Genomic DNA, 27,715 nt, shown 5'->3' with positions numbered 1-27,715 from the left:
CTCAAAATAATTGATAAAGTCCCACAGGCACAGGATTAAAGTAATAGCTACAAATGTACACCTCCTCAAGTTACCAAGTTTCCATTTAGTTCCCTTTATATTAATCAGTATTATGTTTTTTAAAAGATGTGGAAGAAGGGGGGAAAATTGATGGTTGAATAAATCTGGAAAACAATATTAAAAAAAATTTTTTTAACTTCAGGGCTCCTAGTCTTATCATAAGTTAATGAGCACCAGCATATTCAGGGATGTAGTATACAGCTCATACTTAAGTCATCCTAAAATCCCTTTCTCCTCTACAATGTATTTGGAAAAAACCAGGGTTATACCAGTTTGGGAAACTAGAGAGAGCACGGCTTCAACATAAGTTGTTCATGATTTATCTAAAAATAAATATCAGAGTTCTATCTACCCATTAACCCATTCTGCTAATTTCTTAGACCACATTAATCATAACACTTAAGTCATGACATTCTCTTGCTTAAAGACCTATAGTAAGGCAGGAGTGAATAATCCCAGCCCTTGATTTAACTTATGATCCATGGAAAAGTATGAAGAGATGAAAACATGTTTCAAACTAGAGTAGAAGAAATGCCAAAAAGACTTATGATCTATCACAAGATAGGGTTGCTACCTTATCAATGTCTGAGTCTACACCTCTGAGTGTCTGTCTATCCATCTCAGACCTTCTCAATTTCCCATCCTTCCAAACTGAAAACAGCTGTAAGAAATTTTTGTTTATTGAAAATTTGTATAAACCCTGGTCTAAGTTTTTTTAAGACTAGAAGAGCAGGGTTTTTTTAACTTTTGTAAAAGGCAGCAGGTATATTATTAAACATAATATTAAAATCTCAACTGACTTTTCCATCCTATACAGGAAAAAAAATTCTTCACCCCAGCCTACTGAATGGATCATAATCAAACTTCCCAGTCTTGCTTCAACACTGTTCATCAACTGTTTTCACTTAAATTACAAATTAAATTGCAGTCCCATTATTCCTAAAACGAAACTGTTTCAATCAGATGAACCTTCTTATAGACTCCTAGAATTGTTATATGCCATTCTACCTCTGTATCTTCGAATACAATGTTCTCTCACCTAAAATATCTCCTGTTTTTCTTTTAAACCATCTTACTCCCAAACATCTTTCATGAGAGCTCACAATAATCTCCGTTCTCTGAATTTCCATTGACAATAAAGAACACATTTAAAGCATAGAGGAAAAATTCCTCCGTATTTAAGCTAACAGCACTACTTTGAAAGAAAAAGATAAAGGCAAAAAAAAAAAAGCAAGACGTGAGACAACTTGCAGTGAATTTCCATAAGGCACAGGTAAATTCTTTTATTTTTAAAAAATGTCTGTTTTTCTTTGTGCAACATCCCCACCTTGTGGACATCTAGGATATTATGAACACCATTTCAGCTAGGCTGCCCTTTTCACAAGCACAGGCAGAAACAGAATGCAGGTGCATAAAATGCTGTATCCTTAGCTATCCTTAGCTAATTAGAAAGTAGTATAACCTCAAATAACCTAAATTTTTAAGGTTATTTTTTCTATAAGTAGCTACTAACTCTTTTTATTATCTACTCAAATATCCTCCAATTCTGGGTAGAGGTTTAATAACATAGTTACGGGCTTTATGAGGCAGTAATGAGAAAGAAACCAGTGGAATGAGACTATGGTTTAAGAAAGAAACATAAGACAACAATAAAAACTTTTACCCATCTATAAATTTCATATGATGTCTCCGAAAAAAATGACCAGTCATAAAGCCTCAGATTCTCCCTCTTCTATTATTACCTTTTTTGAGCTGTACACAATGTTGCATAATATGCATTTTCGTTCTCGTACCATAGTGACCAGATCTGAAGCACTCAACGTCACACCTGCAATGAGGAAGTAACATTTAGTAACTTTTCTTTCCCTCAGGTGTTTTCTTAGATTCTTCTTAGCATGGCCAGAAATACAAGTCTTGCATCTCCCTCACCTCCACCCTTCTCCCCCAGTCTTCCCATCTTGGTAAATGAAAATTCCAATTTTACCAGTACCAAAGGCAAAAACTTTTGAGAATCATCCTTGGTCCCTCTTTCTCATCCCATATCCACTCTCATCAGCAAATCCTGTCAGTCCCACCTTGAAATATATTTAAAACCCAACCATACCTCACTACTTAGCATATCATCACATGGCACTAGCCTACTGACTTAACTTCCTATTTCTACTCTTATCCTCTTACAGTCTGTTCTCAAAATAGTAGCCAGAGATTCTCAGAATGAGATTCTTCTATAATTTAAGTCAAATAACTACTCTGCTCAGAATCTTCCAATAGATTCCCATCTCACTCACAGAAGACCCAAAAAGTCCTTTGTCACGGGCTACAAAATCTTTTTCTCACTTACTCTCTGACTCCATACCCTACCCCTCTCCACTCCAGTCACACTGCCCCCTTGGATTCCTTGATCACACCAGGAATTCTTCTACCATAGGACTTCTGTATTTCCTGTTCTCTCTGCCTGGAATATTCTGCCTAAGAAGTCAACAGTTCTTATGGCTCACTCTCTCATGCTGCCTCTTTAAGGAGGCCTTCCCTGACCTCCTACAGAATACTGTATTTTCTGTCCCCCATTTGCGCTATTCCTCTATTACCCTGCTTAATCTTTTATTTTTTAATAGCACTGTAGTAGACTGTTTCCATAGATGGCTTCAACATCATTCTGGTCCCCACATTATCTTCCCACCACACATGCTCTTTTGCAATATGATCTTGTCATCATCATCCATCAAAAGGTGAGTTTATTTTTCATCCCTGTGACCTGTTTTGACCAATAAAATGTGATAGAAGTGATTATATAATTTCTGAGACCAGGCTTTAAAAAGTTGCAGCTTCTGCCTTTGCACATTTGGAACACTATCTCTTGGAACCCAGCCACCATGCTGTGAGAAGCCCAAGCCACAAGGAGAGTCCACGGTAAAGAAAAATGATGCTTCAGCTGAGCACCCAAACAATAACCAGTACCATCTAACAACCATGTTGTGTGAGAGAGCCATGTCAAGTGTTCCAGTCCCATTTGTAAATGAGGGATCCCTAGTAAGACCAGTTAAAAAACCATGGAGAGGAGCAGCCAGGCTCAACTGGAATGAGTTAGCCCTGGGCACTGAGAATGGCTACATGGCCTCTGCCTCAGGCACTAAGAAGAGCTCAGTTGCTGAGCAACGGAGCATTGCCCCAAATGGGCGGAGTATCGCCCTCTAGTGGGCTTGCTGGGTAGATCCCAGTCCTAGAGCATGCCAGAGTCTGTCTCTCTGCCTCCCCTCCTCTCACTGAATTTAAAAAAAAAAAGAACCATGCAGATGAGTCTTTTTCAACTCACAGATCTGTAACAATAAAGTTATTGTTTTAAGCCAGCAAATTGTGGGGTAATTTGTTACATAGTATCCTTTACTACCTGTCATATATATTTGTTATTCTCTACTTACCTCATTAAAAAAATTAAGTGCCACAAGAACAGGGCTTTGTATATTGTTCATTAGTATAGGCTTGGCATTTAGAACAGTGACGGGCAACACTGTGGGCATTCTGTAAGTATTGTTGAAGTGTTCCAAATGGAACTCTCTTGGGTTATTAAATGTGAGATGGAGAGAGCTGAGTAAATATCAGGGTTTGGACTAAGGCCAGAGATTTTCTATTTTATAATCCTCCATACTTTTCTCTTGAATCCCTGCTAAGATAGTCTACATGAGAATTTATGTATTTATTTAGTTAGTTTTGAGAGAGAGAGACAGGAAGGGAGAGATGAAAAGCATCAACAACTTGTACTTGCGGCAACTTAGTTGGTTCATTGATTGCTATCTCATATGTGCCTTGACTAGGGGTCTCCAGCCAAGCCAGTGATCCCTTGCTCAAATTACTGACCATATAGGCTCAAGCCATCAACCTTTGGGCTCAAGCCAGTAACCACGGGGTCATGTCTATGATCCCACGCTCAAGCTTGAGACCCTGTGCTCAAGCCAGATGAACCCATCTTCAAGCCAGTGACCTGGGGATTTCAAACCTGGATACCTCCACGTCCCAGGTCTATGCTCAATCCACTGCACCACAACCTGGTCAGGCTCTACATGAGAATTTAATCCCACTCATCAAGCAGCACTGTTTATACACACACACACACCAAGCTCAAATAGATATATCTGTTTCCTTGCCTGATTTAATTCTTTAGGGGATTTTAAACTCCGAAGTAATGAAGATATAAACTATCCTAATTTAATTTTCAACTCCTAGACAAATGGTAGGAATCCAATGAGAAGAGGCCTAAGGTTCTCTAACTCTGGCCACTCAGCAGTTTCCTTGCTATTGCAACACACTTCATACCACTACTTAAAATCTAAAATCATTTTATCCAGTAACAAAGTATAGGCCCTAGCCGGCTGACTCAGTGATAGAGCATTGGCCCCACATGTGGATGTTCCGGATTCAATTCCTGGCCAGGGTACAAGGAGAGGCGACCATTTGCTTCTCCACCCTTCCCCTTTCTTTCTCTCTCTTTTTTTCCCGTCCTACAGCCATGGCTAGACTGGATCAAGTGAGCTGGCCTAAGGCACTGATGGTTCCATGACCTTCGCCTCAGGTGCTAAAAAATGGCTCCATGTTGCAAAGTAGCAAGGCCCCAGATGGGCAGAGCACTGCCCTCTAGAGGGCTTGCCAGGTGGATCCTGGTCTGGATACATGCGGGAATCTCTCTGCCTTCCCTCCTCTCACTAAAATTTAAAACAAAAAAATTTAAATAAAAAAATTAAAACATCAAAATAAGATTATAGGGTAAAATTTTGCCCATTTGAGAAAGCTGAATATCAACTAATAAAACAAAGAAACACACCTTAATGGACAGATACAGTATTAGCTATGCTTCCTGTATTGCTAATAATTTCTCAAATCTTAAAATTAACATAAATAACTCTGCTGCTAAGCCTCAAAGCATAATTATTCTTTTAATTTCTTTATTTCTTAACATTTACTTCAACTTTAAATACTATTGACATACAGTATTTTGTTACTACATTCAACAAGCATTTATTGAACAACAAGAACTGTTCTACAAGTTGAGGAAATAGTGGCAAAGAACGGATGTCCAGAAATATTTTTAATACTGTTTTTGATTGTTAATACAAGTTATTAACCATCAAAGCAAAACAGAAACAAATAACTTAGAAGAATACTCAATGAAAAAGTGTGACTTTCTGGCACAAGCAATAGTAGTCATTGTGGAATTTTTCTTTTTCTTTATTTTTTAAAAGATTTTATTTATTCATTTTGGAATGAAGAGAGAGATGGGGGGGGGGTGGAGCAGTAAGCATCAACTCCCATATGTGCCTTGACCAGGCAAGCCTGGCATTTCAAACCAGCAACCTCAGTTTCCAGGTTGATGCTTTATCCACTGCGCCACCACAGGTCAAGTCTGGACTTTTTATTTTATTTTATTTTTTAGTGAGAGACAGAAACACAAACAGGAAGGGAGAGGAATTTTTATATATTTACTCAACTGAGAACTAAGGACTTGACCTGTGGTGGTGCAGCGGATAAAACATCGACCTGGAACACTGAGGTCGCTGGTTCAAAACCCTCGGCTTGCCTGGTCAAAGCACATATGGGAGCTGATGCTTCCTCTCCTCACCCTTTCTCTCTCTCTCTCTCTCTAAAAATGAATTAAAAAAAATTTTTTTAAAAGAACTAAGCACTAAAATACAAATTGTGTTCTTATTTAATAAAACCAAAAACAGTAACTCCTAGTAAATGGATAAAGAAATAAAAATTTTCTCACCTGATCAGGTGATGGTGCAGTGAATAGACCTGGGACACTGAGGACCCAAGTTCAAAACCCCAAGGTCACCAGTTTGAATGCGGGGTCACTGGCTTGAGACTGGGATCACAGACATGACCCCATGGTCGCTGGCCTGAACCCAAGGTCACTGGCTTGAGCAAGGGGTCACTGGCTCAGCTGGAGGTCCCCAGGTCAAGACACATATGAGAAAGTAATCCAGGAACAACTAAAGTGCCACAACCAGAAGTTGAGGCTTTTCATCTCTCTCCCTTCCTGTGTGTCCCTGTCCCTCACTCTCTCTAAAAAAGAAAAAAAGAAAAGAAATAAAAATATTCTCTATCAACCTTTTAACCAAAACCCCCTCCCTTTATTTACTTTTCCTTTCATGAGCTTAACGTTTCCAATCTGCATGTATTTAGTAAGTTCATTTTTATTTTATTTTTTAAAATCAAAATGTATAAGGCCCTGGCCGGTTGGCTCAGCAGTAGAGCGTCGGCCTGGCGTGCGGGGGACCCGGGTTCGATTCCTGGCCAGGGCACATAGGAGAAGCGCCCATTTGCTTCTCCACCTCCCCCCTCCTTCCTCTCTGTCTCTCTCTTCCCCTCCCGCAGCCAAGGCTCCATTGGAGCAAAGATGGCCCAGGCGCTGGGGATGGCTCCTTGGCCTCTGCCCCAGGCGCTAGAGTGGCTCTGGTCGCGACAGAGCGACGCCCCGGAGGGGCAGAGCATCGCCCCCTGGTGGGCAGAGCATCGCCCCTGGTGGGCGTGCCGGATGGATCCCGGTCGGGCACATGCGGGAGTTTGTCTGATTGTCTCTCCCCGTTTCCAGCTTAAAAAAAAAAAAAAAAAAAAAAATCAAAATGTATAATAGCAAAATATTTAATCAATAAGGAAGATCTAAGTTGATATGATTCCAGCCAAAGACAAAGGAACTTTAATTTGTACATCCTTAAAATGGATAAATATGATTTCCATAAGCTTTCTGAAATATTGAACTTAGCTCACAGCCTTATAAATGGGCAACACCCAAATCTGAAATCTATAAGTGCTTAAAAGTTTGGCCCTGGCCGGTTGGCTCAGCGGTAGAGCATCGGCCTGGCGTGCGGGGGACCCGGGTTTGATTCCCGGCCAGGGCACACAGGAGAAGCGCCCATTTGCTTCTCCACGCCCCCCTTCCTCTCTGTCTCTCTCTTCCCCTCCCGCAGCCAAGGCTCCATTGGAGCAAAGATGGCCCGGGCGCTGGGGATGGCTCCTTGGCCTCTGCCCCAGGCACTAGAGTGGTTCTGGTAGCGGCAGAGCGATGCCCCGGAGGGGCAGAGCATCGCCCCCTGGTGGGCAGAGCGTTGCCCCCTGGTGGGCGTGCCGGGTGGATCCCGGTCAGGCACATGCGGGAGTCTGTCTCTCCCCGTTTCCAGCTTCAGAAAAATACAAAAAAAAAAGTTTATGTCATGAGTCAATTAAGTGTTTGCAATTTAACTACTATATATTTTTTTATTGATTTGAGAGAGAGAGAGGAAGAAGGAGAGAGAAACACAGATTTGTTGTTTTACTTGCTACTTATACATTCATTGGTTAATTCTTGCATGTGCCCTGACCGGGGATTAAACCCTAAAGCAGGCGTCCCCAAACTGCGGCCCCCTGAGGCCATTTATCCGCCCCCCGCCCTCGCACTTCTGGAAGGGGCACCTCTTTCATTGGTGGTCAGTGAGAGGAGCACTTTATGTGGAAGCCCTCCAATGGTCTGAGGGACAGTGAACTGGCCCCCTGTATAAAAAGTCTGGGGACCCCTGCTAAAGTGACCAACTTTTTTACAATGAAAAGGAGGACAAAAATAAATTGAAGAAAACAATATCGTAAATAAAGAAAACATTTTATTCATTGCAATACACTATAATATGATAAATGCATAATAAAACATTTGTAATATTTTTATTGTTATGCTTACATGCTTATTAATTTTTAATAATTGTAAGAAAAAGTACTCATTTACATAATATTATCTAAATGAGTGGTTTTCCATTGAATGAATATTTTTGTCAATGTATCATCTTGTAACAATATATTGGAAATATCTGAACAAAAAGTATCCTTCATATTGAATTTTACGTGAATTGTGCTTACCTGTCTATTATTGAATATTCACTAAAAAAGACATAATCGTGAGTCTACAATATCGTAAGTGCTGTGTTGTGTTTCAGTAAGTATACAAAGCCATTTGCGCGCTTGGTATATCGTGTGCTCTCTCAAGTTCTCCGTGCGGAGCTCATCGTGTCTCGCTGCACTGTACTGATCCGTGACGAATCATCATGTCAAATACAAATATGTCACATCACACACAATGGATCAACTCTGCATTGATCGAATATAGAGATTTACAGATTAGTCTTCCAATATCAAAAAGGAAGACACATAGGACACTTTTCGAGGGAGGACGGAATTTACAAAAGAAGGACTGTCCTCTCTAAAAGAGGACCATTGGTCACCTTATGAACCTGCAACCTTGGCATATTGGGATGACGCTCTAACCAACTCAGCTACCTGGCCAGTGCATTGCTGTCCTCACTTTAACCACCTTATATTTCTCCCCATACCTTTTAAATATACCCACTATAAAATCTTGCAAATTTTGTCCAAATAACTATGAGAAATATTTGATATTCCTTAGTCATAATAATCTAAAAATCCTATAATTAAATGACTTTTCTTAACATCCTAATTATTATTCTGTTAATACAATTACCATCCCCATAGTCAAAACCAGCTCAAGTAGATGGCTTGAACAAGGGGTAACTCGCTCTGTGGAGCCCGCCAGTCAAGAAACATATGAGAAAGCAATCAATGAACAACTAAGGTGCCACAACGTAGAAGTGATGATTCTCATCTCTCTCTCTTCTTATCTGTCTGTCCCTCTCTCTCTCTGTCTCTCTGTCTCTGACACAAAATAAAAATTAAAAAATTAAAAAGATAAAATAAAATCAATAAAATTGGGGGGAAAAGGGGGGGGATCTGTCTTTTCATATATCTCTAGCATTCATTATAATAATCCCGGTAGTACTTAAGATATTTGAACATCGACATAAAGCCAACTCAGGTTCTATATGACAACAATGCACTATAAAACACTGAAGGAAGCCCTGGCCGGTTGGCTCAGTGGTAGAGCGTCAGCCTGGCGTGCAGAAGTCCCGGGTTCAATTCCCAGCCAGAACACACAGGAGAAGCGCCCATCTGCTTCTCCACCCCTCCCCCTCTCCTTCCTCTCTGTCTCTCTCTTCCCCTCCCGCAGCCGAGGCTCCATTGGAGCAAAGATGGCCCGGGCACTGGGGATGGCTCCTTGGCCTCTGCCCCAGGCGCTAGAGTGGCTCTGGTCGCAACAGAGCGACGCCCCGGAGGGGCAGAGCATCCCCCTCTAGTGGGCAGAGCGTCGCCCCCTGGTGGGCGTGCCGGGTGGATCCCGGTCGGGCGCATGCGGGATTCTGTCTGACTGTCTCTCCCGGTTTCCAGCTTCGGAAAAATAGACCAAAAAAAAAAAAAAAACACACACACACTGAAGGAAAAAAAAGCTTAATTATTGATTTGTTGGGGGGGAGTGGTACTCAGAGTAGAATCTATCCCTTTTTTGAATTCTACAGTTAACTTTCTGTGCCTCCACTTTAACCCTTACAGAAAACTAATACATTTCTGGTGAGCAAGACGGGGAAACAGAGAGACAGCATTCAGTGATAGAACAAATTTTGTCATTACCCTTAGGTTGCCCAAAAGGTTATGGAACAAAAATATGGCTGGCACTTCTAGGAGGTCCTCAATTTGCTAAGTGGGCCTCCCTGAATGTTTCAAGGCTCCTAAGTTGACAAGGGAAGTCAGGAAGTATTTTGGGGCACATCAACATATAACTACAACTTTCAAAGACTTATTCTTGGGCCCTGGCCGGTTGGCTTAGTGATAGAGTGTCAGCCCGGCATGTGGATGTCCTAGGTTTGATTCCCAGTCAGGGCACACAGAACTGCCCATCTGCTTTCCCACCCCTCTTCCTCTCCCTTCTCTCTCCCTCTCTCTTTCTCTCATCCCCTCCTGCAGCCATGGCTCAGTTGAAGCAAGTTGGCCCATGGCTGAGGATGGTTCCATGGCCTTGCCTCAGGCACTAAAATAGCTCAGTTGCCAAGCAACAGAGCAACAGCCCCAGATGGGCAGAGCATCTCCAGGTTGGAGGCTTGTGGAGTGGATCCTGGCCAGGTCACATGTGGGAGTCTGTCTCTCTGTCTCCCCACTTCTCATTTAAAGGAAAAAAAAAAGTTATTCTGAGTAACTGACCTGTTTGCTAGTTCTAAGTTCTAGCTGGCTCCTGTTTCCCAAGGCAAGTGATTGATGGTGTCCTGCACTAATAAGCATTTTACTCACTAGCATTCCTACCTTCTTCCTTTTTTTCCCATTGATTTGAAAGAGAGAGAGAGGAAGGAAGGGAGACAAAGGTAAGGGGAGAGAGAAAAAAAGAAGCATCAACTCATGTTTCACTTAGTTGTTCCATTTGGTTGTGTAATCATTGATTGCTTCTTGTCTGTACTTTGACTGGAGGTGGGACTCACGACCTCTGGAACACTGGATTGACACTTTATCAATTGAGCCACCCAGCTAGGGCTACATTCCCACTTTTTATGTTATCTGCCCGAATACCACATTTAGCAGGATATATGTAGCAGCCACTGTTTATTAGTAAGCATAGGGCTAAAATAAAGACAGGAAGTTAGAGCTGTGACTCAGGAAAAGGCATTAGAAGTTAAGCCGCGGGCAAATGAAGCTGTTCGTATTGCCCATCACCAGGCAAAGTAATGGACAGGACAGACCTTAACTCAGAACTATTTTCAGGGTCCAATTCCTCATTCAAGTCTGAAACTTTGCAATCATGTCCTAAAGGGGGAAAAAAAAACAGAAAAAATAACCCCCCCAAAACTGGGATAAGAATCCTAACAAAATAATAAAAATATATATTAGCAAAAGTTATCATCATATAACAAAGTAAGTCCTAAGCCCAAAGATAGCTTATATAAACACTGTTTTACTCTTGTATTACTGGGTAGCTTATTGCTTATTTATTTATTTATCTATTGGGTAGCTTATTTAACAGTTTTAATTTTTTTTTTTTTTTTAACAGAGGCAGAGATAGACAGGGACAGACAGACAGGAACGGAGAGAGATGAGAAGCATCAATCATCAGTTTCTCGTTGCGCGTTGCGACTTCTTAGTTGTTCATTGATTGCTTTCTCACATGTGCCTTGACCACGGGCCTTCAGCAGACCGAGTAACCCCCTGCTGGAGCCAGTGACCTTGGGTCCAAGCTGGTGAGCTCTTTGCTCAAGCCAGCTGAGCCCGCGCTCAAGCTGGCGACCTCGGGGTCTCGAACCTGGGTCCTTCCATATCCCAGTCCGACGCTCTATCCACTGCGCCACCACCTGGTCAGGCTTATTTAACAGTTTTAAAAGTTTGCATTCCTATATTCAACATATAATTTATATATATTTTTAAGCAATCTCTAAGAGCCACATAGTCATTTAACATTTTGTGACAAAAATTATAATCACTGTATGCTAATGAGTGAGCCTAGCTAACTGCCCAATATTCTCCTCAAACATCTTTGTCATTGTCCATGCATCTTGCTGGTACATTCAATAATCTTCATCCACTTTATGCAAGTCTGATTCTATTAGCAATCATCTTCATTATTTCTTTATTATAGAATCTTTTAAGTTCATGGTTGATTATACCACAGTAAAGGTGTGATATAGTAAAACATTTACTTTACCAGTTTAATTGATGTTAACAGTTTTCTAAATGCCTCTGTCCCATATTTAAAAAATCAGTAAGTCTCTGAAATGGTCACCATATATTTTATTGGATTTTAGGGGAAAATTTATGTTTTGCTAAAGTAGTGGTATTTGCAAACCTTCAATATATCCTTGTAAATGTCAAAAGTCTAATGTTTACTAAAAGTTCACATGCATACTGCACATGTGGCAATGATATATCCAAACATCTCAGCAAGAATGTAGTAAAAGAATATGCTTAGACAAAATTTGCCATTGTTCACAAGTTCAGCATTCCAACAGCTTGAAAAACCAACCTTGAAATTACCAACCTACAGGGAATAGCTATATATTATAGTTTCTTTTTCAAGTGAAAGGAGGGGAGATACTCCCGTATGCACCCCAACCCAGTCTGGGAACCCCTATCCGGGGCCAATGCTCTGCCCATCTGGGGCCAGGCAAGCAACCAATTTTTTTTTTTAGCACCTGAGGTGGAAGCTCCACAGAGACATCCTCAGTGCCCGGGTCCGACATGCTCAAACCAATCGAGCCATTGCTGCAGGAGAAGAAAAAGGGAGGGAGAAAGAGAGAGAGAAGGGGTGAGGAAAGGGGAAGAGGAGGGGCAGCGAAGCAGATGGTCCCCTTTCCTGTGTGCCCTGACTGGGAATCAAATCTGGGACATTCACACACCAGGCTGATGCTCTACCACTGAGCCAACCAACTAGGGCCTATATCAGGGATCCCCAAACTACGGCCCGCGGGCCACATGCGGCCCCCTGGGGCCATTTATCCAGCCCCCACCGCACTTATGGAAGGGGCACCTCTTTCATTGGTGGTCAGTGAGAGGAGCATAGTTCCCATTGAAATACTGGTCAGTTTGTTGATTTAAATTTACTTGTTCTTTATTTTAAATATTGTATTTGTTCCCGTTTTGTTTTTTTACTTTAAAATAAGATATGTGCAGTGTGCATAGGGATTTGTTCATAGTTTTTTTTTATAGTCCGGCCCTCCAACGGTCTGAGGGACAGTGAACTGGCCCCCTGTGTAAAAAGTTTGGGGACCCCTGGCCTATATTATACTCTTAAGTGGTCTCAGTGGCCCCTCAAACTACTCAAGTAACCCTAAGATTTCCTAATTCCTTATACTGCAGCATAAGTAATCTCTTTAAAATGCAAATATAGCCCTAGCCTGGTTGCTCAGTTGTCCAGATACACAGAAGTTGCAGGTTTGATCAGGGTCAGGGCACACACAAGAATCAACCAATGTAAATAACATGGCAGTGAATGTTGTTCCTTTCATTGCCAAAACTTGGAAGCAGCCCAAGCACCCATCAGTAGATGAGTGGATAAAAAAAGCTGTAGTATATTTACTCAATGGAATACTATTCAGCCATAAAAAAGAAAATCTTACCTTTTGCAACAGCATAAATGGACCTGGAGAGTATTATGCTAAGTGAGATGTCAGTCAGAGAAAGACAACATATGATTTTACTTATATGTGGAATCTAATGCACAAAATCAACAAACAAAATAGAATAAGACTCATAGATACAGAGAACAAACTGACAGCTAGCTGTCAGAGGGGATGGGGGCTAGGAGACTGGGTAAAAAAATTTGAAGGGATTAAAGAAAGAAAGAAAAATTCACAGACACAGACAACATTATGGGGATTACAAGAGGGAAAGAGGGGTAGGGGGAGGTAGCAGAGCGTAAAGGAGACAGAAATGGTGATAAAAGGAGACAACTTGGGATGGTGAACACACAATACAGTTCACAGATGATGCATTAGAAAACTTTAAACCTAAACTCTATATAATTTTATTAACCAATGTCACCCCAATAAGTAAAAAAATTTTTTAAAAAGAATCAACTAGCCTGACCAGGCAGTGACGCAGTGGATAGAGCGTCAGGCTGGGATGTGGAGGACCCAGGTTCAAGACCCAGAGGTCGCCAGCTTGAGCGTGGGCTCATCTGGTTTGAGCAAGGCTCACCAGCTTGAGCCCAAGGTCTCTGGCTCGAGCAAGGGGTTACTCGGTCTGCTGTAGTCCCCCCCACCCCCCACCTCCCTGTCAAGGCACATATGAGAAAGCAATCAATGAACAACTAAGGGGCCGCAATGAAGAACTGATGTTTCTCATCTCTCTCCCTTCCTGTCTGTCTGTCCCTATCTGTCCCTCTCTCTGTCTGTCTCTGTAACAACAACAAAAAAGAATCAACCAACGAATGCATAAATAAGTGGAACAAAGTGGTTTCAAAAGTCCAAATATAAAGTTTTTTAAAAACACAGATTTTATCATAATATTCCCTTGATTTTTCTCCCTGTACTGTAGTTTAGAAAATTTCAAACACAAAAATGCTAAAATAATTTTATAACAAATACCCCATATCCTGTTTCCCGTATACCCCTACACCCACTACCTAGATTCTACCATTAACTTTTCACTACTTTTATATGCTCTATCATAACCTATCCATTTGTCATTGGTCACTTAGTTATAATATACAGGGGTACTCGGGTTACAACAGTCTCGACATACATTTCGAGTTTATGATGCTCACTCTCATAAACACTTAAAAAAATTAAGATAGCCTGACCTGTGGTGGCGCAGTGGATAAAGCATCGACCTGGAAATGCTGAGGTCGCCGGTTCGAAACCCTGGGCTTGCCTGGTCAAGGCACATATGGGAGTTGATGCTTCCAGCTCCTCCCTCCCTTCTCTCTCTCTGTCTCTCTCTCCTCTCTAAAATGAATAAAATAAAATTAAAAAAAAAATTAAGATATAAGTGCTGCGGCTTATGCCGTTAGCATTGTACTTATGGACTACATGGGCAAACTAGTTCCAGATTAGCCTGGAATAATTCTTTAAGAAGGTAGAGAGGCCTGTGACAGATCCTGTACCTTCTACTTAGCTGCTTCTCTAGATGAAACACCTGTAGTACAGGTAGAATTATCCCCAGCATCTCCTGCATGTTCCTTAGACAATCTTGATTCAGCTGACCCAGTATCTCCAGCACCTTCTGCAGGTTCTCCTGCCTCTCCAGCTTCCTCCTCCCAATAGGTCACACTCTCCCACCTTGCATAGGTAAGTGACTTAGGCTAGGGTGTGTTTCGACTTAGAATAACATTCGGGTTATGTCACTGTGGTAGAAACGGAACTGTGTCATAACCCAAGGACGCCCCCTTTATTATGATTTGTTAATATTTCACCTGGAATTTTGGGGGTCTAGGCACACTGTTTAGTTATTTTCTTTTTATTCTGCAACATCTTTATCAAGTTTTGGTTATTACGGCTATACTGGCCTCCTGAAATAAGTTTGGAAGTGTTTCTCCTTTGTCTACTTCTAAAAGTTTATGTAAGATTGATGTGATTTTTTTTCTTTAGATACCTGATAGATTTCATTAGTGAAGCCATATGGCCGAGTTTTCTTTGTGGAAAGCTTTCTTTTTATCATTAATTCCACTTCTTTAATATAACCGTATTCAGATTTTGTTTCAACTTGTGACAGTTTTAGTACATTAACATTTTCAAGAAACTATTTATATTGTCAAATTTGTTGGTATAGAATTGTTTATAATATCCCCTTTTTACATATCATAGAATCTGTAGTGGTAAGTCCCTTTCATTCCTGATACTAGCAATTTGAGTTTTCTTTTTATTATCAGTCTATAAACAGGTTTATCAATATTGTTGATCTTTACAAAGAATCAACTTCTGCATTATAATTTTATTTTTTGTATTTTTCTATTTCATTAATTTTTTTCTATCGTCATTATTTTTGAAAGAGAGAGACGGGAAGGTAGAAAGATGAGAAGCATCAGCTCGTAGTTGTTGTCACGAGTGCCAGCAACCTCAGACTTTCAAACCTGGGTCCTCAGTGTCCCAGGTCAACGCTCTGTTCACTGTACCACCACCTGGTCAGGTGACCTCACCTTCATTCTTTTTTTTTTTTTTTTTTTCATTTTTTCTGAAGCTGGAAACAGGGAGAGACAGTCAGACAGACTCCCGCATGCGCCCTACCAGGATCCACCCGGCACGCCCACCATGGGGCGATGCTCTGCCCACCAGAGGGCGATGCTCTGCCCATCCTGGGTCTCGCCATGTTGCGACCAGAGCCACTCTAGCACCTGGGGCAGCGGCCAAGGAGCCACCCCCAGCGCCCGGGCCATCTTTGCTCCAATGGAGCCTTGGCTGCGGGAGGGGAAGAGAGAGACAGAGAGGAAAGCGCAGCGGAGGGGTGGAGAAGCAAATGGGCGCTTCTCCTGTGTGCCCTGGCCGGGAATCGAACCCGGGTCCTCCGCACGCTAGGCCGACGCTCTACCGCTGAGCCAACTGGCCAGGGCTCACCTTCATTCTTGAAGGCTATATTATTGAATCTGGAATTCTGGGTTGTCAGGTTTTTCCTCTAGCATTTTAAAGATTCTCTATTCTCTCTGGCTCCATGGTTACTCCTTTACATAAAATGTTTTCCCTGGCTGCTTTCTAGATTTTAAAAAATATTATGAGATCTGCATTCATACATAAATTGAGGGATTATTATAATAATACCTAGTGTGCTCATCAGTTAGTTTCTCCAACTGTCACCACACCATATTTTTCTTTAAAGATATTTTCACCGCCTGACCTGTGGTGGCACAGTGGATCAAGCTTTGACCTGGAACGCTGAGGTCGCCGGTTCAAAATCCTGGGCTTGCCTGGTCAAGGCACATATGGGAGTTGCTGCTTCCTGCTCCTCCCCCCCTTCTCTCTCTTTCTCTCCCCTCTCTAAAATGAATAAATAAAAATTAAAAATTCAATAAAATAAAAGGTCTTTAAAGATATTTTCACCTTCTTTTTATTAAAAATATTTTGTGCCTGACCAGGCAGTGGCACAGTCGATAGAGCGTCAGAATAGGAGGACCCAAGTTCGAAACCCTGAGGTGACTGGCATGAATGCAGGCTCATCCAGCTTGAGCACGGGCTCACCAGCTTGACCACCGGGTCGCTGGCTTAAGTGTGAGATCATAGACATGATCACATGGTCACTGGCTTGAGCCTGAAGGTCGCTAGCTTGAGCAAGGGGTCACTCGCTCTGCTGTAGCCCACTGATCAAGGCACATATGAGAAAGGAATCAATGAACAAATAAAGGTGCTGCAACGAAGACTTGATGCTTCTCATCTCTCTTCATTCCTGTCTGTCCATCCCTATCTAATTGTCAAAAAAAAATTTTTTTTGTTATAACTCACTCCTCAGCCTTCCTGAAATGAAATTCAGAACTACTATAACTTACTTACACATGTAAAATTTTAAATATCAACATAATATGCTAGTCTGCCTGTGATGGCACAATGGATAAAGCATCAACGTGGAAAGCTGAGGTTGCTGGCTCAAAACCCTGGGCTTGCCTGGTCAAGGCACATAAGAAAAGCAACTATTATGAGTTGATGCTTCCTGTTTCTCCCTACCCCCCCCAGTTTTCTCTCTCTATCCTCTGTCTAAAATTAATAAATAAAATATAAAAATATATGTATATATAATATGCTAACTATAACAAAAAAGTACAGTAATTTATCATAAAACATATATTTCAACATAAAAATGCTTGGGCAGCCTGACCTGTGGTGGCGCAGTGGATAAAGCATTGACCTGGAAATGCTGAGGTTGCTGGTTCGAAACCCTGGGCTTGCCTGGTCAAGGCACATATGGGAGTTGATGCTTCCAGCTCCTCCCCCTCCCCGTCTCTCCCCCCCCCCTCTCTGTCTCTCCCTCTCCTCTCTAAAATGAATAAATTAAAAAAAAAATGCTTGGGCAGGGGTCCCCAAACTTTTTACACAGGGGGCCAGTTCACTGTCCCTCAGACCATTGGAGGGCTGGACTATAAAAAACACTATGAACAAATCCCTATGCACACTGCACATATCTTATTTTAAAGTAAACAAAATGGGAACAAATACAATATTTAAAATAAAGTACAAGTAAATTTAAATCAAACTGACCAGTATTTCAATGGGAACTATAGGCCTGCTTTTGGCTAATGAGATGGTCAATATCCAGTTCCATATTTGTCACTGCTAGCCGTAACAAGTGATATGACGCACTTCCAGAGCCGTGACACGTGCATAACACGTCACCGGAAGTAGTACTGTATGTGAGCTATGCCGTGCTTTGCATTGCTCTCTCACTGACCACCAATGAAAGAGGTGCCCCTTCCGGAAGTGCGGCAGGGGCCGGATAAATGACCTCAGGGGGCCGCATGCGGCCCGCGGGCCATAGTTTGGGGACCCCCGTGCTTGGGTATGACTATATTAAATGATGTAAGACTATGAATGTGACAACTACAAATACAAACTGATATCAGTATGTTATACTGTTGATAAAAATACCATGAATAGCCTGACCAGGCAGTGGCACAGTGGATAGAGCATCGGACTAGGATGCGGAAGACCCAGGTTTGAGACCCCAAGGTTGCCAGCTTGAGTGAGGGCTCATCTGGTTTGAGCAAAAAAAGCTCACCAGCCTGAGCCCAAGGTAGCTGGCTCGAGCAAGGGGTTACTCAGTCTGCTGAAGGCCCGCAGTCAAGGCATGTATGAGAAGGCAATCAATGAACAATTAAGGTGCTGCAATGTGCAATGAAAAACTAATGATTGATGCTTCTCATCTCTCCGTTCCTGTCTATCCCTCTCTCTGACTCTCTCTGTCTCTGTAAAAAACACACACACACACACAAAAAAAAACCATGAATAGCATCTCTTGTCTGTGATATGATTTCCAAAATACTGACCAACTCTTGAAACTTCCTGAAATAAAGAAAGCATGTCTTTTTATTTACATAACTATGCTCTATGCAAAAAATACTATGTGCCTGACCTGTAGGGGCTCAGTGGATAAAGCATCGACTTGGGATGCTGAGATTGCCAGTTCAAAACCCCAGGCTTGCCTGTCAAGGCACATATTAGAAGCAACGACTACAGGTCAGTGCTTCCTACTCCTTCCCCCACCCACTGCCTTTCTCTCTCTCTCCTCTCTACAAAATCAATAAATAAAATCTTAAAAAAATACTATGTGCTTATATGTAAAACAAATTTGGTTCTAGGCTTAGATGTCATAAACAGGTTTGTTTTTGTTTTTTTAACCTACATGAACATCTACAGGGACATCTGAAAGTGATGGTAGATGTGAACAATTTTTTACTGCACAGGGCTGTTCCTTACAATGCAGAATGTCTAACAACCCTGATCTCCATCCACTCAAGTTCGCAATTATTTTGAAATAAAAAAAACATGCCCATAAATTTCCAAACCTTCCTGGGGGATGATCCCAAACTCATTGAAAACCGCTGCATTAGGGTAAAAGAAGAAAGTAAAATTTGTGTCGCCAGAGTGCTTGTGTTTAAAACCTGGCTCTACCACTTACTAGCTACATGTCTTGAGCAAGTAATTAATCTTTATGTGTTTCAGTGTCCATATTCATAAAATAAATATATCAGTATCAATGTCACAGGGCTATTATAAGGAATCAGAAAATCCATCTAAAGTATTTCGCACAGAGCAGGTATTAAATCTTTGCTATATTTGGTTATCAATATAATTATTTGCTTAATGACTGCCTCTTCCAATAGTCAGGAACCTATGGCTCGCGAGCCAGTTGTGGCTCTTTTGATGGCTGCATCTGGCTCGCAGACAAATCTTTAATAAAAAATAATAATAACGTTAAAAATATAAAACATTCAGCCCTGGCGGGTTGGCTCAGCGGTAGAGCGTCGGCCTGGCGTGCGGGAGGACCCGGGTTCGATTCCCGGCCAGGGCACATAGGAGAAGCACCCATTTGCTTCTCCACCCCCACCCCCTCCTTCCTCTCTGTCTCTCTCTTCCCCTCCCGCAGCCAAGGCTCCATTGGAGCAAAGATGGCCCCGGGCGCTGGGGATGGCTCCTTGGCCTCTGCCCCAGGCGCTAGAGTGGCTCTGGTCGTGGCAGAACGACGCCCCGGAGGGGCAGAGCATCGCCCCATGGTGGGCAGACCATCGCCCCTGGTGGGCGTGCCGGGTGGATCGGGTGGATCGGGTGGATCGCGGTCGGGCGCATGAGGGAGTCTGTCTGTCTCTCCCTGTTTCCAGCTTCCGAAAAAAATAAATAAATAAATAAATAAAAGTAAAACATTCTCATGTATTACAATCAATTCATTTCCTACCGCTCATGTTCATGGTTGCGAGTGGCTGGAGCCAATCACAGCTGTCCTCCGGACAACACCAAATTTTTATTGGATAATGCGTAAAGTGGGTAGTTGTATGGCTCTCACGGAATTACATTTTAAAATATGTGGCGTTTATGGCTCTCTCAGCCAAAAAGGTTCCCGACCCCTGCAATAGAGTAACCTCCATGACAGCTAGCAGGAATGTCTTGTCTGTTTATTAACATATTCCTATTACCTGGCACATCCTCTGGTATAAAATAGGTATTCAATTTTTCTTGAATGAATCAATACAAATTAGCAAGATGTTTGGAACAGAAATATAAACTGTAAAAACTGGAGTATAACTATAGTATTACCTTAGATTATACTACTAAGATACTTCTATATATGAATATTGGAATTTACCCTGATGACATATACAATGTGCCCGTAAAGTCATGGTGCACTTTTGACCGGTCACAGGAAAGCAACAAGACGATAGAAATGTGAAATCTGCACCAAATAAAAGGAAAACCCTCCCAGTTTCTGTAGGATGATGTGGCAGCATGTGCACACGCGCAGATGATGACGTAACACCGTGTATACAGCAGAGCAGCCCACGGCCATGCCAGTTGAGATGTGGACAGTACAGAGGAAAGTTCAGTGTGTTCTGTGGCTTGCTAAATTCGAATCCGTGACCAAAGTGCAACGTGAATATCGGCACGTTTATAACGAAATGCCACCACATAGGAATAACATTACTTGGTGGGATAAGCAGTTGAAGGAAACTGGCAGTTTGGTGGAGAAACCCCGTTCTGGTAGGCCATCAGTCAGTGACGAGTCTGTAGAGGCTATACGAGATAGATACCTAAGGAGCCCTAAAAAATCTGTGCGTGAGCCTACATTGAACTGCACTGAATAGGTATGAAACTGGGAGAGTTTTCCTTTTATTTGGTGCAGACTTCACATTTCTATCGTCTTTTGTTGCTTTCCTGTGACGGGTCAAAAGTGCACCATGACTTTACAGACACACTATACATTTGGCAGGATATTCAGAACTGGTTAACAGTCATTGCCTCTGGGAAAAGAACTGAGGCTTGGGGTTCAGAGATTTACTTTCATTGTAGACCCTTTTATATAGATACTTCCCATAATTTAAGCCATAATATACATATATTCTTTAAAAAATTTTTTAAACATTTTAACAACTCATAATGTTTTTTAAACGTAGACTTTAGGCCCAAGAACCTGCTGTTGGCAGGACAATGGGAGAGATTTAGCCTTAAGTCAAGTGGCTGCTAGTACCAGCTGAGACCACCAATCACTGTGGAAGATCATCCGTGCAGGGGTTGATCCCCCAGAGCAGGACTTCCTTCAGTGGGGCTCTGGTGCCTCGTGAGTCTACCCCTTGAGTGTGTTGCTTGTGGAGGTGGTTGGGTGGAGATTCAATGTGGTCTGTAGCTGTCCACCAGGTGTACTGGCTCTGAAACCTCCCAGGAGGTGCAGGCCAAGGTCAGCCACCACCTGCGCCCTGCCCAGGGCTGTCCACCATGAGCTACAAAGTGATCTGCAGATGACTACTACTTATGCTGGCTTGATATTGCTCAGGAAAGGCCAAGCTGTTAACCAAAGCTGGATGCTGCTAGTGCTGGGCCTGGGACCTCTTAGCAAGAGGTAATGGGGCCACATGCTGCTTGTTTGAGATTTTAGAAAAGTCTGAAGTATGGGCCAAGACAGGCCATTTGTATGGAAAAGTCAAAGGAAATGGCTTGGGTTGGGCTTGCAAGTTGGGTGAGGTAGTCTCAGGGAATCACCAGTACAGGGCTAACAGTGTTAACCAGGCTCATGGAGACTCAGATATGGCGCCAGCCAGCAGGCTCTGTAAGGGGAGGGCCCAGAAAAGAACAATGACCTCTACCAGCACTTCCTGTCTGGAAGAAAGCTGCTCCTCCAGCTCTCACTCTGATGCCAGGCACTTCAGTTCCTCCTTGTATCTCCCTGGTGCATTTCAAGCTGCTGTCCCTTCACTGGAGCTCAGAGAGACTCAGAGGGAGTGAGTCTGAAGATGTCTGTGCATGGGCCCTTGAAGAGAAAGGGCTGGGACCCCTCACTCAGGCAGAGGCCACCTCCATAGCCCAGATATCCCTTCCAATTTTACCCACCATGTGGGTGTGGGACTAGCTCATTCGGCATCTCTGTCCCGCCTACCAGTCTCAATGTGGCTGCTTCTTCATATACTTAGTTGTAGGACTTCTGTTTAGCTAGATTTTTTTTTTTTTTTTTTTACAGGGACAGAGAGAGTCAGAGAGAGGGATAGACAGACAGGAACGGAGAGAGATGAGAAACATCAATCATCAGTTTTTCCTTGCGACACCTTAGTTGTTCATTGATTGCTTTCTCATATGTGCCTTGACCGCGGGCCTTCAGCAGACCCAGTAACCCCTTGCTCAAGCCAGCAACCTTGGGTCCAACCAAGCTGGTGAGCTTTTTGCTCAAACCAGATGAGCCTGCGCTCAAGCTGGCAACCTCAGGGTCTCGAACCTGGGTCTTTCCGCATCCCAGTCCGACGCTCTATCCACTGCGCCACCACCTGGTCAGGTTGTTTAGCTAGATTTCAGGCAGTTCTAAATGATGATTGTTCTGATGTGATTGTGGGATTGAGTACAGCATTTACCTTTGCCTCCACCTTGACAGGAACCCTGGCTCATTCTTTCTAACAAATGCATAATTTATTTAACCACTCCACTACTGATTCGTCACTTAAGAACTCTCACTCCTGAGTCTCTTTCAGATTAAAAAAATTTTTAAAACCTAACTGACTCGCCTGACCTGTGGTGGCGCAGTGGATAAAGCATCGACCTGGAAATGCTGAGGTCGCTGGTTCAAAAAAAAAAACCCTGGGCTTGCCTGGTCAAGGCACATATGGGAGTTGATGCTTCCGGCTCCTCCCCCCCCTTCTCTCTCTCTGTCTTTCCTCTCTCTCGGTCTCTCTCTCTCCTCTCTAAAAATGAATAAAAAAAAAAACAAAAAAAAAACCTAACTGACTCTAAGGTTTCAATCAGATATTTAGCATGATGAATGTGCAACTGGAGTATTCATATGTAACTTATCTGCCAGGTACTCTTATTCACTGAGTATACAAATTAATCCCAAAGTTCCCACTCAGATACAGTAACTGCAAATTACAAAATACAAAATATCTGTACATCTCACTGAACCATTCCTTGTACCAGACCTGAGACAGCTAACCTCTAACATTATTCCTTGCTTGTACAGTAGCCTTCAGACTATATGTGCTCTACCTTAAATGTACAATAATTGGCCCTGGCCGGTTGGCTCAGCGGTGGAGCGTGGGCCTGGCGTGCAGGGGACCCGGGTTCGATTCCCGGCCAGGGCACATGGGAGAGGCGCCCATTTGCTTCTCCACCCCCCCCCCTTCCTCTCTGTCTCTCTCTTCCCCTCCCGCAGCCGGGGTTCCATTGGAGCGAGGATGGCCCAGGCGCTGGGGATGGCTCCTTGGCCTCTGCCCCAGGCACTGGAGTGGCTCTGGTCTCAGCAGAGCGACGCCCTTGAGGGGCAGAGCATCGCCCCCTGGTGGGCGTAGCGTAGCCCCTGGTGGGCGTGCCTGGTGGATCCTGGTCGGGCGCATGCGGGAGTCTGTCTGGCTGTCTCTCCCCATTTCCAGCTTCAGAAAGGTACAAGAAAAAAAAAAAAGTACAATAATTACCATTCACGGTTTTTCCTTTTTAAATATCTAATCAAAGCAATTGGTTCTGAACTAACCTCATCACACTCCTTCACATCTTCTACCTCCTTCCAAGCCATTTTGAAGTTATCTTAAAAAACCACCTAGCTGGCCCAAGCCAGTCAGCTCAGTCGGTTAAAGGGTTATCCCTGAAACAAGGTTACAGGTTTGATCCCCAGTCAGAACACAAACTGGTTTCATCCCTGAAACAAGGTTACAGGTTTGATCCCCAGTCAGAACACAAACAGTTTCGTCCCTGAAACAAGGTTTCAGGTTTGATCCCCAGTCAGAACACAAACGGTATAGTCCCGGAAACAACGTTACAGGTTTGCTCCCCAGTCAGGACACAAATGGGGAAGTAGGCAATGAATACACAAGTAAGTAGAATAACAAATGAATGCTTTTCTCTCTCTCTTCCTGTCTGTCTCTCTGAAGTCAATAATAGAAAGAAAAAAAAAACCCATCTAACATCATTAATTAAAGACTCCTACCATTTCCTAATCTCCTGTAGTTAACTCTAGAAACTATACTGTAATTGTAATGAAGTTGTTCTCAGCAGAATACTTAGAATATTCAATTTGGTGTAGCAGGAAAAAAGATAAGTTTGGGCACTGTATGTGAATTTCACCCCTTACCCCAGCTAACTTAGCTTGAGCAAATTGAAACTCTCAGCCTACATCTGAAATATGCTCCAAAAAAAACCCACCTTCTACTACAGTATCTCATTAATTTTTTGTGACAGACCCGAGTGTATCTGGCACATATGTAGTAAGTGCTAAATAAATCCTAGTTAAACCTAATTATTATCTTGCATTGTTTCATTCACTACCAAACTTAAGGGCTTAAAACAACAATTTTAAAGACTTCCCACGAAGTTTAGAACAGTACTAGGATGAAAAGTTATTTTGGCTTGAGTTAATTCGATATAAACCATTATGGTGAATAAAGCACTCATTTTCTAGGTAAGGGAAAAACTTGCCCTTCACTAGGAAGGGAGTCTCAAGTTGCTAAGAGGCATGGAAATCTCAAACTTCCCAAGATGACTTAATTTCCGTCTTAAAAGATTATTCTGACTCTCAAAGACGATTAAATGAAGCAGACTGAAGGGATAGTGGGGTGCAAAGCATTTTCTCTCCATAATTAGGCACCGAGATTTCGACTAAATATTAAATTAGCACATAGTAAGTGCTCCGTAATTTTACCATCAAGAAGCACGGTGCTGAGAGAGAAGACTGAAAGAAGAGAAAGAATGGAGACTGTAAGTCACAATCGGTTGAAAGAAGTCCCTGGCCTGAGACCCGTAGGCCTTTAAGCACCTGGGTGTATGGACTACTGGTGGCACCTGGGGCCTAAAGGGGTCAGAGGTCTTCCCTAAAGGTCAGGATCTGCAGGCACGTTTCCTGTTGGGGCGGGGAGCAAGACTGGAACGCCCCCGCGAGAATCTGTACCCCGAAGCCAGATACACCGCCAGCCCATAAACCCGCGCAGGCTCCCGAGCAGGAGACGACCAGGCTGCCCCCCCAGGAGCAGAGACCCGGCCACATCCTGCAGCTCCAAACCTCGGGGGCAGAACGCTGGACCCTTGGGTTTCCACACGTCTCAACGCAGCCCGGCCCCTGGATACTCACACAGCCGACCGCTCTTACTCCATCAGGCCGCCGAGACCCCGGCGAGGGAGCTTCTTGACGCCCCAAACGCCCCCTCCGGTTTGGGTCCGGCGGCCCTCTCCGGACCCGCTCCCCGCCCGCCGCCGCCGCCGCCGCCGCCGCCAGTGCGCAGTCGCGCGCCCTTGGTTCTTTTTTTTTTTTTTTTCCCTTTGCAGTCCGCCTTTCTCAATAATCTAGCTTTATTTGAACACGCGAGCGTGAACAACGGACACGGGGAAAGAAGCTTTACTGTAAAGAACGGAAGACGCCCAAAGGCACCCTGGCTTGCGGAAGACGGAGCACCGCAGCCGACTCCCCTGGGACCAGCCCACCTGGCTACTTTCTCTTTACTATTTCTGGCCTTCCTCTTGCTCCTACTCTTTTCCTAAGGCCTCCCCATTCCCTTTAGGTAGTGGCTATGGTTTCAGCTAAATTTTCAAGCACTTCTTATGAAACTTATGTTTTGTGGAAATTGCAGAAGCTTTAGAACAGACCGACCTGAGTTCAAATGTTGACCTAAGTACTAATTTGTGACTTTGGACAAAATTACAAGTATTCATGGAACCTCACTTTCCTCAGAGTTAAAATTAAGATAATCGTATTTCTCAGGGCTCTGCCAGTTTAAAATGAGCAGATAGTCCTTCAGTATCTATGATTTTATACACACACACACACACACACACACACGTGTGTATATATATATATTTTTTATTTTATTTTATTTTTTTTTAATGAGAGGCGGAGAGGCAGACATACTCCCCCCTGCTCAGGTTGCAACGGAGCTCTTTTTAGCGCCTGAGCGGGAGGAGGGGAAGAGAGAGGGAGAGAGGGAAGGAGACAGGGGAGGAGTGGAGAAGCAGTTGGTCACTTCTGTGTTCCCTGAGCGGAATCATAACCAGAACATCCACACGCAGGGCCGACGCTACCACTGAGCCAAGCGGCCAGGCCCCCTATGATTATATTCTTATTAATACCTACTGTATTTATATTTATTACTAAACAGCTTATACTCATTCTTACTATTTTATAAAAGTGGCTAAAACATCAGATAAATTACATTAAGATTGATAATGTCTCAAATCAAAGTAGGCAGTTCCCTCAGCTATGTGTAAATCCAGATTTGCTTCTAGGGAATTGAGCAACTATTCCAATTCTGTGTTTGTGACATCACAAGTCCTTGAAACACTTGAGGTCTGGGGTATGTTGCTCATCCTACTCTTTTTAAAGACATGCAATGGAAGAACTGCTTTACCTATAAGCTTGGGACCATAATCCAAGAGGAAGCTTATAGAAGACCCAAGTCCACTGTTGGTGAGCATCAAGGTAATCATAGATCAGGGTTTCTCAACCTTGGCACTGTTGACAATGTGGAGATAATTCTTGTACTGTATTGTGATTTGTAGGATATTTAGCAGCACCCCATCTTCTCCCACCCTCCCAACCCCATCATCTCAACAATAAAAAAACCTGTCTCCAAAAATTGCCAAATGTCCCCTAGAGGGCAAAAATGTCCCTGGTTAAGAATCATGGCATTATACTAGTGACCATCTCAACTCTAAATGAACACAACTGTATATTTTGTCCAATTCTACTCTCAAAAAGTGATTACTGCTTGAGAAAGCCACACAGGAGAGTAGAACCAGTGAGTTCATTTTTTTAAAAAGATTTTATTTATTTATTTTAGAAAAGAAAGAGAGAGAGAGGAGGGGGAAGGAGCAGGAATCATCAACTCTCATATGTGCCTTGATCAGGCAAACCCAGGGTTTTGACTGGCAACCTCAGCATTCTAGGTCGATACTTTATCCATTGTGCCACCGCAGGTCCAGTCCAGTGAGTTCATTTTTAGCAATTGTAAACAGGCTCTAAACACTGCTTACTAGTCCTATGACTTTTCTCTGGCCAACTTGTTCTATCACTTTCTACAACATTCTAAATCTTCCCCTTAAGAAGATTTAATCTTTTCTTAAAACTCCCAATCTCTTTTTTTTTCCAATCTCTTTTTTATCATCAGTTTCACAGAGAAAACAGATTATCAAATGCGAGCTTCTTTAACTCTATTACAAAAACATACAAACTTACAGATATTTCCTCTCCTTATAAATGAGATATATCTCTTCCAAGACATTCTTCCTGTCCTTACTTTGGATTGCCTTTACTTTAACCATCTCAAGATCCTCTACCACTTATTAGCACTTCTATTTATTCAACCATATTTTCTCACTTGTATCTTCCCTATCATGCCAAGTTTCTTCTGTTTTAATTCTAACAAAAGTAAAACTAAAAAACAAAACAAAACAGGCCCTGGCTGGTTGGCTCAGTGGTAGAGCGTCAGCCTGGCGTGCAGAAGTCCTGGGTTCGATTCCCGGCCAGGGCACACAGGAGAAGTGCCCATCTGCTTCTCCACTCCTCCCCCTCTCCTTCCTCTCTGTCTCTCGCTTCCCCTCCCGCAGCCAAGGCTCCATTGGTGCAAAGATGGCCCGGGCGCTGGGGATGGCTCCTTGGCCTCTGCCCCAGGCGCTAGAGTGGCTCTGGTCACGACAGAGCGACGCCCCGGATGGGCAGAGCA

General features: G+C 43.0%; 1 protein-coding gene across 6 annotated transcripts in view; it reads right to left on the bottom strand.

The window, feature by feature from the left end:
* Positions 1 to 25,269, bottom strand: part of ZNF106 (zinc finger protein 106) — a 70,743-nt gene extending 45,474 nt beyond the window's left edge. For 2 of the 6 annotated variants that reach the window (XM_066276930.1, XM_066276935.1), the window contains exons 1-2: positions 25,132 to 25,269; positions 1,803 to 1,888 (exon numbers count right to left, since the gene is read on the bottom strand). In XM_066276930.1, the coding sequence (XP_066133027.1) occupies positions 1,803 to 1,856 (54 nt within the window). In that variant the 5' untranslated portion in view covers positions 1,857 to 1,888; positions 25,132 to 25,269. Of the gene's footprint in view, positions 1 to 1,802; positions 1,889 to 10,655; positions 10,675 to 14,206; positions 14,352 to 25,131 lie in introns of those variants that run through there. The other 4 variants (XM_066276934.1, XM_066276936.1, XM_066276931.1 and 1 more) reach the window with 3 other exon arrangements.
* Positions 25,270 to 27,715: the final 2,446 nt, after the last annotated feature.

The sequence above is a fragment of the Saccopteryx bilineata genome, chromosome 4 (genome assembly GCF_036850765.1).
Source record: "Saccopteryx bilineata isolate mSacBil1 chromosome 4, mSacBil1_pri_phased_curated, whole genome shotgun sequence".
NCBI classification, from domain to species: Eukaryota; Metazoa; Chordata; class Mammalia; order Chiroptera; family Emballonuridae; genus Saccopteryx; species Saccopteryx bilineata.
This window is presented reverse-complemented; position numbering and strand designations above follow the sequence as displayed.